The sequence below is a fragment of the Cydia fagiglandana genome, chromosome 1 (assembly GCF_963556715.1).
Source record: "Cydia fagiglandana chromosome 1, ilCydFagi1.1, whole genome shotgun sequence".
NCBI classification, from domain to species: Eukaryota; Metazoa; Arthropoda; class Insecta; order Lepidoptera; family Tortricidae; genus Cydia; species Cydia fagiglandana.
Genome location: NC_085932.1, coordinates 8,729,063 through 8,742,492, shown reverse-complemented (window position 1 = coordinate 8,742,492; position 13,430 = coordinate 8,729,063). Strand labels below are relative to the sequence as shown.

Here is a 13,430-nt window from a genome sequence, read left to right as displayed (position 1 = left end):
AACTTTAGGTATTCTGAGTAGCCCATTATTAGTTACGTAATGACGGACCGAAGCTACTCTTATAAAGTGTAGTGTTCTATTAAAGTAAATATTGCAGGAAATTTCCTTTCTGTTGTGACTTTGAAATCCGATCGAGGTGAAAGCAACAATGGAGTCTAATTAAGTTGTAACAATAGCACCATCTCATTTAGTAAGCTTGTTAAATTACCTCTCAGATTAATCGTTAAAAACTAAATAATTGGTCGTAAAAGAGCTCAACTTACATTAAAAATAGTTAATTAATAACATTACCTCTTCAAATACGGTTATCTGATTGAACAACCAGTATTAACATAAAATTAAATATGATGTAGGTACTTACATTTTAGAAAAGTAATATCCTCTTCGTCATTTAGCTATATTGATATTTTGTGTAACCTAAAAACAAAACAAAATTCTATTACCGCCATTTTGATCTTTCAATTTTGCTATTAGTAGGAGAAAGTCAAGCCTCCTTTTGTGACTCCTTTGACATTTTGACTTAATAATCTCAGCAATAGCTTCATGAACACGTCTAAGTTATCCTTTCATTTTCATTGACCTGTTTCTGCCCCAGTGATTCTCTTTCATGATTCACTTAGTCCTGAGTACAGCTATGCAGATATGTATCTTTATTGCCTGTCTTGGCCGATTTTGGCTTAGCGATGAGGGTAAGCAATATATATTATTACTGTAAAAATTCTACACTGTAGAAAGAAAAATCCTACAATTTTCGTGACTTAATCTATCAGCTAATTTTTGTAACAATGTAACTAAATTAAGTCTCAGAATAACGTTACATTAAAAATAAAATATTATCTTGTTATGCCGTTCTTAAGAAAGGAAAATGTGGACTGCAAAATTATATAATTAACATCGTCGACGCAACTTAAGCAGATTATGAGTCTGTAGAGGGCGCTTAAGGTTGGCATTCGTTTAGAGAATTCTTGTTTAGTTGGATTCTTGTGTAAAATTGGGATTCCAAACAGACTTATGGGACAATTTCCTCAAATTGTATGTTCTTTGTATATCGGTCACATTACACATTCTCTTTCTGTTTTCACTAAACGTTCCGTAAACGCGTTTGATGATCTTAGGTGGACAGGATTAATACTCAGCCGGCGTGAATCTATTTTAGTCCGTTTAGCTTCGTTCTCTTCTGTATTTGATGTTTAATTCTGATAACAGATATCTAGGCCACGAGTATTTACATTCAATAGGTACCTATATGTTCTTATATTAGAACGTTTATTGTTGTCTTTTATCAGTCACTTTTAACCAGGAAAGAGATCTTTAAGGCAGAAAGTCGCTAATGGCCGGGACGCACGGATAAATTTAGTTAGGCCCCTCGGCAAAGTTTGCCTGTACGAATACGTGAGTAAGAAGTTTCCCGATCGAAGCACGTGAACACATTTGTAATGTTGTTTTATTATTCCCGTTCCCGGAATTTTACTCATCTGTCCAAACATTGATGTTTTTGAAGCCCCGACCGAGTTTTGTTTCTGGTAAATGATTTGGGAGAGGTTTTATGTATTTGTTCAAGGGCATTTCTCAGGAGGGCCGTTTTTACGTGTCCGGGGCAGTAATTGATTGAATTTACTGTTCAATGAATCTGAATTAATTTAGGCATGATCTTCAGCTTATATTCTGTCTGGGACACTATCAAATTATTTATTTATTATTTATATAATACAAGAAAAATAAATTCAAATGCCAAAAATGATGTTCGGTGGGCGTGTCCCGCACCCAGATTTTATGAAACAAAAAATTATTACTCAAGATGGGGCATTAGATCGGAGTTATTATGGGTATTCACGCATAGGGTATTAGTTAGCTTATCATATTCTTTATATCACAATAATGTGTTTGCTCAACACATTGAATAAAACCAAATTTACGATGTGTCCCGGGCTAGTGACTGATATCGGTGTAATTTGCAAAACATGTCAGTACTCCTTCAAAGTTGTAGACCAGGAACTCAGTGTCTCAAACATAGTATGCTTTAGTTGTGCCTTAACCGTTGAATAAAGTAGAGGTACAGTCACAGTACAATAAAGTGATTTTTTAAACGTTTCTCCGTCCTTCGCTGGGTTTGGTCCTATGTTTTTTTGAGATCGGTGGTGCAATTTACTCCGAAAGTTTTAGTGCAATTATCGTTATGTAAGTGATTAAGAAGTCATCGAAAGTACGTAAATCCACCATTATTACATCTCCTCTGTATCGTTCATGCTATTTCTGTAATTGCTAAAAAGCGATTAATTTTGATATCGCTGGTGTTGATTTCCCTGGTTTCGGTGGATTTTTTGACCACCGATATCAAAAAAGTGATCACTGAATTCAAATCCTGCTTTGTAAACTAGTTTGTTGTACTAACTTATCATGTCTAAAAAGTGAAAGATACGTTGTACAAACGTAAAATTATGTTTGTAAGTAAATTATGTCATAGTGGGTACACAAAATCACTAGTTCACTATGAGTAGTTTTTTAAACCAGACGTATAGACCCAATGTTTCTTTCTCTGTCTTGATATTCTCTTCCAACCAATTAAGTAAATTATGTTCGTTGTCCTCTGTATCACCGGAGGCCCTACACCTCGATACCTTTAAACATGTCAGCCATGTTAAATAAATGTAGTCAATTAGATCCCACTTCTTTTAAAATAACTTGTGTATGTAAGTACTATGCAAGGTGAACCCAAGGGACAGGATGTACAGAACAAGGGATTAAAAATAAAATAGCATTCTAATGTCGAGATCGCTTCAAAGGCACTGAGCGTACCTACTGATCGATATTTCTAAAGGATAGCCATAGACACAAATTGAACACAGCAAATGTTTTAACAATCCTCAATGTCTTATGTCTTTGTCAACAACTTTGTTACAATTTAGCTAAAGTGTTTGAGGGTGCTGGAGATCATAATTAATTGGAAATTGGATCTTCAAGCATTACTCGACTACTTCAAATATTATAGTTTTAAATTGACGGAGTTCACGCTTTTAAACTCTTTTATTAAAAAAATACTTGTTTTCCGTATTGCATCACATTGCTTTATAAGTACATTAAATATTTAATGAGCATTGAACACCACTCAAGAGTGTATTGTTTATCGGGTGCAGGTAACATAAGTTTTTTTAGACGCGTGTGCGGTCGGATTGCGCGAAACAAACATCTTCTCCTTCATGGATATAATAATGCAATGAATAAATGATTATAATGTGTAATTTGTGGTCGACAATGTCGACATGTCTGAAACTCGTTTCAGGACCACACATCACCCTATTATATGAGGCCAGTCATATAGTGTGGGATATCTTCTAGAGATGATGATTTACAAGCCGTAATTTGGTTATTTTAAAATCTTGAGTCTATATCTATTAAATTTATGTAAGCTTTCGAGATCATTAGCCTTGTTACATCGCTTATCAACAAATAGGATTGAAAAATATGATTAAAATAATTATATAATTGAGATATAAAACCTATATGTGATTTTGGTGTAAGCATTATTGAATTCGGTGACGCAAATTGATTTCAGTGCCTGCACATGATTTCGGTGTTTTTTAAATCTCAAATATCTTGAAAACTATAAGGTTCTAATGGAGGCCTCCACTACCAATATTTTTTATATTAAGGGTAGATTTTAGGAAATAAACTCGCATATTATATAAGTTAATAAAAATTTTTGGCACCGAAGTCAGGCACCGAATGTCATCTCTGAGAATCGCCCTCAAAAATGATCCTGTTTTAAATTTGATAATGGAGCTGTTTTTGTAGACACATAAATATCATAATGTGCCTACCATGAAATCGTATTTTAACATTGATCGATTAAACGACTGACGGCGCGATTCGGGAAATGAGTTAGATATTCACTGGATATGAAATAGTAAAGATATGTGACGTTCCACGGCAAAAGGTACCATTACCCCGGCTGAATATTGAAGCGGCGTTAATAATAGCGTAAGCGCCAGCCGTCATAAGGTACCTTTTGCCGTGAAACGTCACATATCATAACTATTTCATATCTAGTGAATCTCTAAATCTTTTCCCGAATCGCGCCGTGACTCGTAAATCGTACAACTTAGTGACAGTTGCATCCTGTAAGTTAAAATGGAGCGTGTCTACATAGTATTAGTAGGTATACTATGTAGTCCCTGGGACCCCTGGGTAGGGTAGTCCCTGTATGAAAGTTTCCACGCTAGATTGTTACTCGGTCTTTACATACCATTCGTAACAATAACAATCGCTAACAATCGATTTCGTGTCAACATCAGTAGAATGAAGGTTTACAGCGTAAATATTTTATATGAACAATATAACATGTCCTGTACACTGCTGGCATTGCTGTTGAATGAACACTGTATTTTGAATATCAGCAGCCAAGTTAATGACATTATGAATAAAAGAGTTCCGCGAAGCGACGGGCGATGTTAAGTTTCCTAAATACTTAACATAATAAAATAATATGAAAATCTTAAAACTCCTAGCGGGGCTCAAGAGCAAGTAGGTATTAATTACAAGAAGTAGAGTTTGGACAATAGATTAGGAAAGGGACCTAAAAATTCTACAATTATTATTAAGTAGGTAACTACTATAGCTTCTGGTCGCGACTTTGCCTGCATAAGAAGATGATGATCAAAACTATCGTATGTCCTTTCCTGGGCCTCAAAATATATCCTTACCAGTACTAAATTTCATCTATCTAAATCGGTTTAGTGGCTTAAGCGGGAAGAGGTATCAGACAGACAGAAAGCGTTATATTTTCGTATTTATATAATATTATTAGGGTACATCCCTATACTATAGTAAAGTTTAATAGTTACTTACGCATAGAGACGCATCTTTTTAAGAACCAGTTAATTTAAAAACGTTAGTTAGAAGGCTTAAAGCAAAAGACTGTAGGTACGTACATTTATACTTTTGAAAAAAGGGTATAACGTAGTACATATTTTATCAACAAATAAACAAGTTTTATTTATATTTTTCTATTTTCATATTTATTCGTTCAATTTGCAATTCATGCTTACTAATCTGTAAAATACGATGGTTTCACGCTATAAGCCTAAAAGCTTTTTGACTGACAAAATAAAAACCTGTTAACTTTTAATATTTTATATAGTTCACTATATTCATTACAGTTTAGGTAAACTTTAGACATTTACTAACCATTACGACGTTATCAATATATATTATATAGGTACCCTGAAAGTTTACTTTAGACTGTTGAAGATATTTTATTAAAACAAAAGTCTTAATGTATATTTTGATATTTCTTTCTTTTATATATAATGTTTTGACTTAATTTTAGTAAATAAAATCCAACCAACAGTGTTATATACTTTATGTATGTATGTAGTAACTTATAAAGAAAAAAAGCGGCCAAGTGCGAGTCGGACTCGCCCATGAAGGGTTTCGTAGCAGCAAGTAACATAATAATATTGCGGTTTACGATTTATGACGTATTAAAAAAAAACTACTTACTAGATCTCGTTCAAACCAATTTTCAGCGGAAGTTTGCATAGTAATGTACATCATATATTTTACACACATTTTACCACTTTGGAAGTGTCTCTCGCGCAAACTATATAGTTTAGAAAAAAATGATATTAGAAACCTCAATATCATTTTTGAAGACCTATCCATATATACCCCACACGTATGGGTTTGATGAAAAAAAAATTGAGTTTCAGTTCTAAGTATGGGGAACCCCCAAAATTTATTGTTTTTTTTTCTATTTTTGTGTGAAAATCTTAATGCGGTTCACAGAATACATCTACTTACCAAGTTTCAACAGTATAGTTACTAAACTATAAGAGTTTCGGAATAAAGTGGCTGTGACATACACAGACAGACAGACAGACGGACAGACATGACGAATCCATAAGGGTTCCGTTTTTTGCCATTTGGCTACGGAACCCTAAAAAGGGTACGTAGGTGTATAAATACTGTACGATGTCTCCGTTAATTTCTTTGAATATAGATTGGGTTGTGTTATTGTTGTATGTGTTTTTATATTTTACTTTTATTTACTAGCTTCTGCATAGAATTTGTTTCGATATACCCCTTCCACTCCCCTCTCCCCCTTCAGGAATGATTTCCTGTCCAATGAAATTTCGATTTTAGATTCTCGCGGTAGAGCCTCCAGAGCCTCTGCTAGTGTACGTGAGTGTAGTCGAATTATATTTCTTCTATTTACATTCTCTTCTTATGTTTACGCAGCAGCTACTTTGCTTTGCGTTTTCCCTCGCTCAATCTTGCTGCTCATCGCCCACACAACAGAAGTGGCTTTGCTCTTAAATATTAACGCAACATACTGGCGGGTAAATTACGCACTCCGAAGAAAGGGCTACAACAGTCATTTATCAAGCCAACACTGCTTTTAAAGTACCCACACACGATATACGGAGCATTAACTTGAGACGCGCATAGTATGTTCTATATCACACAGTTTAGGAAACGGTAGTCTACAGACGGAGTGAAACTTGAAAAACAGGAAGAATTTAATGAGTTACCTTAGAGAAAGAACTTAAGGTTGATATCAAGTCTCCTTAGCAAGCTTCCTGCATACGGCATCCCTGCTGACTTTTGTAGCTGGCTATCTGATTTCTTGAGTGAACGGTCGATCAGAGTAGTTATTGATGGCTGCTCTTCAGACCTCATGGCCATTGACGCCGGTGTTCCTCAGGGGTCTGTTCTCTCCGCAACCCTTTTCCTGCTCCACATTAACGACATGCTGCAACCCAGCATTGTAGGTTATGCAGATGACAGTACGGTTGTTGAGAGATATTTGGCTAGTGCAGGGGACAGCAGGGAGGATATACGTTCACAGAGAGAGGCCATGGTTGAGCGAATGAACTTGACCCTTAGTCTCGTTTCCCAGTGGGGTGATGACAATCTGGTCACGTTCAATGCCTCCAAAACGCAGACGTGTCTATTTTCCGCAAAACGGAGTCCATTCGACCTGACTCCTTCTTTCCGGGGTGCATCTGTACCTATTGCCGACAGCCTGGAACTCCTCGGCATGGAGCTGAGTTCAGTCCTCAGCTTCGGCAGCTTCATTGAGTCTAAAGCACAAACTGCGGCCAGAAAGCTGGGCGTCCTAAATAAGGTGAAGCGATACTTCACACCTGGACAGCTTCTAACACTTTACAAAGCTCAAGTCCGGTCGTGTATGGAGTATTGCAGCCACCTGTGGGATGGCTCAGCTAAATACCAACTCGCCGCTTTGGACTCAGTGGAGCGCAGAGCCAGGAGGATGATTGGCGACAAGAAGCTAACGGCTAAGCTTCAGTCTTTGGCCCATCGGCGGAAAGTCGCCAGCCTGTCGGTATTCTACAGGTTGCACTTCGGGGAGTGTGCCCAAGAGCTACACGAGCTTATTCCACCGTCCCCATTCTACCATCGGACTTTTAGACGCACGGCCGGTTTCCATCCTTACTTGGTAGATATTCCACCAATTCGCACGAAGCGCTTTGCTTCTACTTTCCTTATGCGCACTGCCAAGGAATGGAATTCCTTGCCGGCGTCTATATTTCCGTGTTCTTATAACCCGGCAACCTTCAAATCAAGAGTGAACAGGCACCTTCTGGGCGAGCTCGCTCCATCGTAAGCTACGTCTACGCCTCGGCTAGTCTGTGGCCATGAGTAAGCCCATTCATAATTAAAAAAAAAATCAAAGTTTCCACTAAAAGTAGCTAGCTGAATAATTATTTTTAAAACTATTAAATACGAAACAACTGATTACGTAAATATAAATAATTAAATCATTCTTAACTTTTTGGAGTAATTTTATTTATTGACGGGGATATATTAAAATCATCTCTTGTAATTAAAAAAATGTAACCTACCATTACAAAAATGTTTTCTGACGTAAATATCAAAAGGCGGATTCTATTTCATTATAAATATAAAAAAGTGTAATACTGTATCTTTAGGTATTTAAATAAAAGTAAACAAACAATTTGTACATTTTCGGGTAGTTATAACATTTATTTTACAAAACTGCCTATTAGTATTCGTACGTATTTTTATTTAGAATATACATATTATTAACAAATTTATGTCAGTAGTTTGCATATTGTTATATACATCATCATACTTTAACAGCTTCTCAACGAGTTTCTTTTTTGTTTTGATTACTATTTACTCGATTAAGAGTTGTTATTTAAATAAAATTCGATAATTATTTTCATGTGTTATCTACAAAGGCATTTAAGAGATTTAATAAGTAATTCTTGTAACGTAAAAAAACTACATATAAAGTCTCGTCTTTTAACTATTTACTGACTTAATTGTTGGGCCACTGTGGAGTTGTTAACATTTTGGTCTCGTGGTTTAGCCGCACGACGACAATAACTTAAACAACAATTAAGCTGAATCGTACTTTGTCAAAGTTTAGAGAGTCACGTTTTTGTAAGAGATAATGAATGTTAACACTCTTAAAGCGCTGCCAGCTCTCTAGATAAGGTACTAGAGACCGCAAATTTCATCACTTATGCAACGTCCATATACTAAGAAAATTCATTCAAAATTCATGAATGACTGAATCGATCATATTCAGAATAGGTACATACGTTTTTGGAATAATTGGTTTATTTTCTATATATGTATTCGTTATATCTGACAAGTTATTTTCCATTGCGGTAGGTATTTTCCATGTCCCCGCCCTGGACTGTAACATATTTTATCTCTACATTCGTACTATTTAAGCTAATATAAGGCTTCTGTAGATATTAAACTCACTATCCTGATATTCCTGATACACAAATCCCACAACTCATAGGTGTTACACAAACCATCTGGTGTCACTGGTGACGCTGTCATAACTCAATTCAATGTAAGTACAAATGAATTTTGTTTCAATTTCACTTACCTAACACCACCATCATGTGCAGAAACAGGGGTATATTCCAAACCCGATGCGTCTTCATTTTGACGGCCACTATCCAGCCGCCGGATCATCAGATACTCGGTCACATACACACACTCACTTCACACACGCACAACATCGAATATGATCACTATTATGCTGAAGTAGCACATGATGGACCGTTGCCGTATCTGAAAAAAAAAAACACATTCACTTTAAATTCATACAAAGCTAATAAACTGACGTTACGCAATAATGTCAATGGCGTTATTAATGAATAGTAACCATTAGGTCTCTTTTGTAAATAGTGGTCTTACATGTAAATAGAAGGTAAGCAGCCAGGGAAAAAAACGATATAAGGTAAGAATGCTAAACACGAAGAATTTCGTACATTGACCCGTCTGTTCCTCTATCTATTGCACGCACGTAATTATACTATCCCACTCGCACAGTGGCATTGAACTTGGTTATCAGGGGCGGGACAGCAATATAATTATGCGCGTGCGATAGAGATAGAGATAGGTCAATGTACGAAATTCTTCGTGCTTAACGTCCTTACTTTATTATCATTTGTTATTTTCCAGTCGGTTTTCCGTGGAGGTAAACATCATTAGGAAATAACCGTACTTATTCCAATAAAGCCTTGTTTCCCCTGTGGGTCGTAAGGTCAGATGGTAGTCGCCAAAATGACGACGGCGACGCTAGGAATATACCACAGTCAAATAAACTAAAAAACTATACTAACTTCAGTAATGTCGATATCGCTAGTTCGACACTACAACTAGTGAAACTTATAAACCAGTATCACCAACAGATAACATTTAACTGGCTTCATTGCTACGAAAAAAAACCTCTTATTTGAGTTTCTCGTTTTAAATTAAGAGGGCGTCGAGGAGGGTAAATTTTCAGATTCTGTCAAATTACCCCATTTCACACACAAACGCAGCTCACACACACTACCTCAATTTACTGGGACAGGTCAGTGACCCCTAATGTTTTTTTAAAGGTGCTGTTTCGAGTTTAGTGTTAACTACGGACCTTCTTTGAGGAATTTAAACTGTCAAAGCTTTCCTTTGTGAGAAGACAGAGAAAAATCACTTTTTATATATAGCTTTCCTTGTTTGTTCATGTCATGTCATAGGTATGTGACGTATTAGGTAATTAATTATTTTCGTTGTTGACTTTTATTTGTATTAAGATAGGTACAAACGGCGATGCTCTTAACTGTCCATCGGTGGACCTTATGCCTTTTGTAATAAGGTTTACGAACTGTCAGTTAACAGTGTGGTCATGGGCGATGGTATGCGGTTTGTAAACATAGTCCGAATTTACCTACTCGAAAAAAGTGGACTATGTATATCTAAAATGATCCCCTCATTAGTTATAGGGCTTGTAATATTTTTTTACAACTAAAGACGCTTATTATATTTCACTTATAACTTAATTGATAATAAGGCTTTAAAAACCTCTAATAAAATTCAGGTACTACATATGTACTACATTTATACTTTTGTAAGTCAGTAAGTGATGCTTATCGGGAAATCAAAGAACTCATAATTACCTATATAAAAATAATTAAATTTACTATTTCGTCTCACGTTCAATGAGGCCCGGGGCCGGGCCTTGTCACCCGCACAGACAGAGGGCCTTTTTAGCCCAAGTACAAGTTCAAGAATAACAGAGAATATAGTAAGTATAATTTAGTTTATTTATCTCAATTATACAATTTTCACACAGGTAAAATGTACATACATTTCAGCTTGTAGGTACTTATCATATAACGATCGTTTTTGTTATAAAAAAATATTTATTTATTACACTGTGCTAAACATGAGAACAATATGTTATAATCTAGTTCCTTTTTATCCTATTCAGTTCACATACATTGTTCGTGGGTAATAAGGCCTACAAAATTTCCCTTTAGGCCTTATTATCCTTCATCTGGAATTAATTACGCCTTAAATTTAAAATGGTATACAGGGTGGAAAGATAAGTCGGGCCCTGGAGGGAGCCTTAAATCCTTAAGCTGGCTCATTTTACTTAAAGGAGACATTCCTTTATTTTTAAAAAGAAACAAAACTGCATTAAAAGTATTTTTCTTTTTTTATTCAATGGCTTGTCAAACGAAATCTTAAGTACTAAATATTAGATTTTATGGATATTTTGTACGACAGACGAGTGTAAGACCTAATGTTTCTTGGATAAATGTTATCATTAACATTAACTGATCTAGAAAAACGCGCATTTATGAGTTTTTAAACGTTTTCCAAGCAAAGCTCTGTCTCGTAGATATCAATATGTAAAGTTACAACAAATATACTTACATTGCTTACTTCTTCTTCCGGTACAACAGCTATACTTACATTGGTAATCTCTATTACATAATTTCGTATCTTTGGTCGTGCGAATTCTTGGTCCGAAGAAGCCGTTTGTTGCGCGACTGACCTTTTTTAATGTTATAGTATTTATCCTTGCGTTTACCCATTGTTATTGCACGGAGCTTATTTCCAAACAAAATATAAAACCGAACAAAGAACGTGCAAATTTATTCTAAGACACGTGTGACAGACAAAGAGCATATAATCACACGTGACAGAAAAAGTTGGTAACCGCATTGACATATTAGAATTAAGAAAAATATAAAGTACGATCCAGTAAGGCTGTGGTTCATACTACTTTATACGGGCCCGACACTATCATGAATGACAAGACTTATCATAACATTCCAACGTTTGGTCCAGTTCGGTCATGACATTGCAAAATCTCCTCAGTGACGAGGCCTCAAACACTTATCAGTATTTTACAATACTGCTTACAGCTATTTAATTGTTATTTTAACTACTATTCTTGAATGCTGGACCTTGTTACCCGTCGGGCCTTATATTCCTCACCTAACTTTAACCTTAAATTTCTCTGTTGCCTTTAAGAGGAAAAATAGGAAAAGCCTGATTCGTTGTAGTCCAGTTATCTGGCTTTCGAAATCACTCGGTTTTATAGCTTGAGCATCGATTTTTTTATATAAATTTTACTAAACGCTGACACTCGTTCATCTCATTTTAGGTACAACTTTGCATGAGTGTATTTATTATATTGTAAAAGATTTCAGATTTTCAAGGGTGATTCGTTGTAAACACACTCTTTGGGATAATAGTGACATTTATTATAAAAAAAAATATCAAGAGATGTGAACGCTAGCGACTAAACGGTGACTGCCTTTTCCGCTGATTTTGCTCGACACAAACGATTTATAAACGGCAACTAAGCCACTAGTATTGGGTTACCTATAATCATTTTTCCGTGAATGTACTCGTAAACCTCTATCCGTTAGTATGCGATTCATTAATGGACGCACCATCGGGACACGGTTCTTTAACACGTAATGTTAATAATCAGTGAACATCTTTAATTACGCTCAAATGCTTAAGTTTCAGTACAGGTAAAAGTACATATGAGCTGTACTTTTAATTGTTAGTACAATCGGCATCAAATAGATAGTGACGGCCAAAGTGACCAAATATAGCTATAGGATCTAAATGTGGACGAATAAGGTCAGGTGAAGCATATAAGGCCCACCTTTATTTTAACTGAAATAGTTCTATTAATAATCAGGATATTATTACCAAATCAATTCAATATAGATTTCTCATTTGTTCATGTTTCTTCATATACCAAAATAGTTATATAAATATTCCAGCGCTTTTGAAAAATACACGTTTTATAAAAAAAACCGGGCAAGTGCGAGTCGGACTCGCGCACGAAGGGTTCCGTACCATAATGCAAAAACAAAACAAAAAAAAAGCAAAAAAAAACGGTCACCCATCCAAGTACTGACCACTCCCGACGTTGCATAACTTTGATCTAAAATCACGTTTGTTGTATGGGAGCCCCATTTAAATCTTTATTTTATTCTGTTTTTAGTATTTATTGTTATAGCGGCAACAGAAATATATCATCTGTGAAAATTTCAACTGTCTAGCTATCACGGTTCGTGAGATACAGCCTGGTGACAGACAGACGGACGGACGGACAGCGAAGTCTTAGTAATAGGGTCCCGTTTTACCCTTTGGGTACGGAACCCTAAAAACAATAGCATGTTGGTTCGGAACCGGGCCTTGTTACTTGCACTGACAGTTGAACACTGACTTGAACAGAAGTTCAAGAATAACAGAAAATATTACCGGGCCTTATTAGCTTTTATCATGAATTAATTTCATCTTCAATTTAAAATGGTCTATAGTAAAATACGGCCTACATGAGTCATGGAAAAACAAATTGTATTTTATTTAGAAAGTACTTATATGTTGTTCATAATCTTCAGTAAGCTGACTTCTAAGAGTCTATCTATTATAATTAATGTAGATTGACAGTTTACTTAGCAAATTGTACTTTTATACCTTTAGGTTTTATGTCGGAAGTATTTCAGCCAATTTGTACTGAAACAAGCATTTGAGCGTAATTAATGATGTTTACTGATTGTTAATCTTAAATATACCTATTATGTAGGGCACTTAAATTATTTTAGCGGACCGAGCGGATATGTATG

At 35.7% G+C, this 13,430-nt stretch overlaps 2 protein-coding genes across 3 annotated transcripts in view; one reads left to right on the top strand and one right to left on the bottom strand.

Moving 5' to 3' along the window:
* LOC134680467 (uncharacterized protein K02A2.6-like) overlaps nucleotides 1–10,591 on the top strand; it is a 303,959-nt gene extending 293,368 nt beyond the window's left edge. Inside the window, exon 2 of the mRNA XM_063539599.1 lies at nucleotides 10,582–10,591. The gene's annotated coding sequence lies outside the window, so the exon portion shown is untranslated. The remainder of the gene's footprint in view (nucleotides 1–10,581) is intronic.
* LOC134663374 (uncharacterized) overlaps nucleotides 1–13,430 on the bottom strand; it is a 93,626-nt gene that overhangs the window by 53,274 nt on the left and 26,922 nt on the right. The window contains exon 2 of one of the 2 annotated variants that reach the window (XM_063519740.1): nucleotides 8,891–9,078. In XM_063519740.1, coding sequence (XP_063375810.1) covers nucleotides 8,891–8,948 — 58 coding nt within the window. In that variant the 5' untranslated portion in view covers nucleotides 8,949–9,078. Of the gene's footprint in view, nucleotides 1–8,890; nucleotides 9,084–13,430 lie in introns of those variants that run through there. The other variant, XM_063519747.1, reaches the window with a different exon arrangement.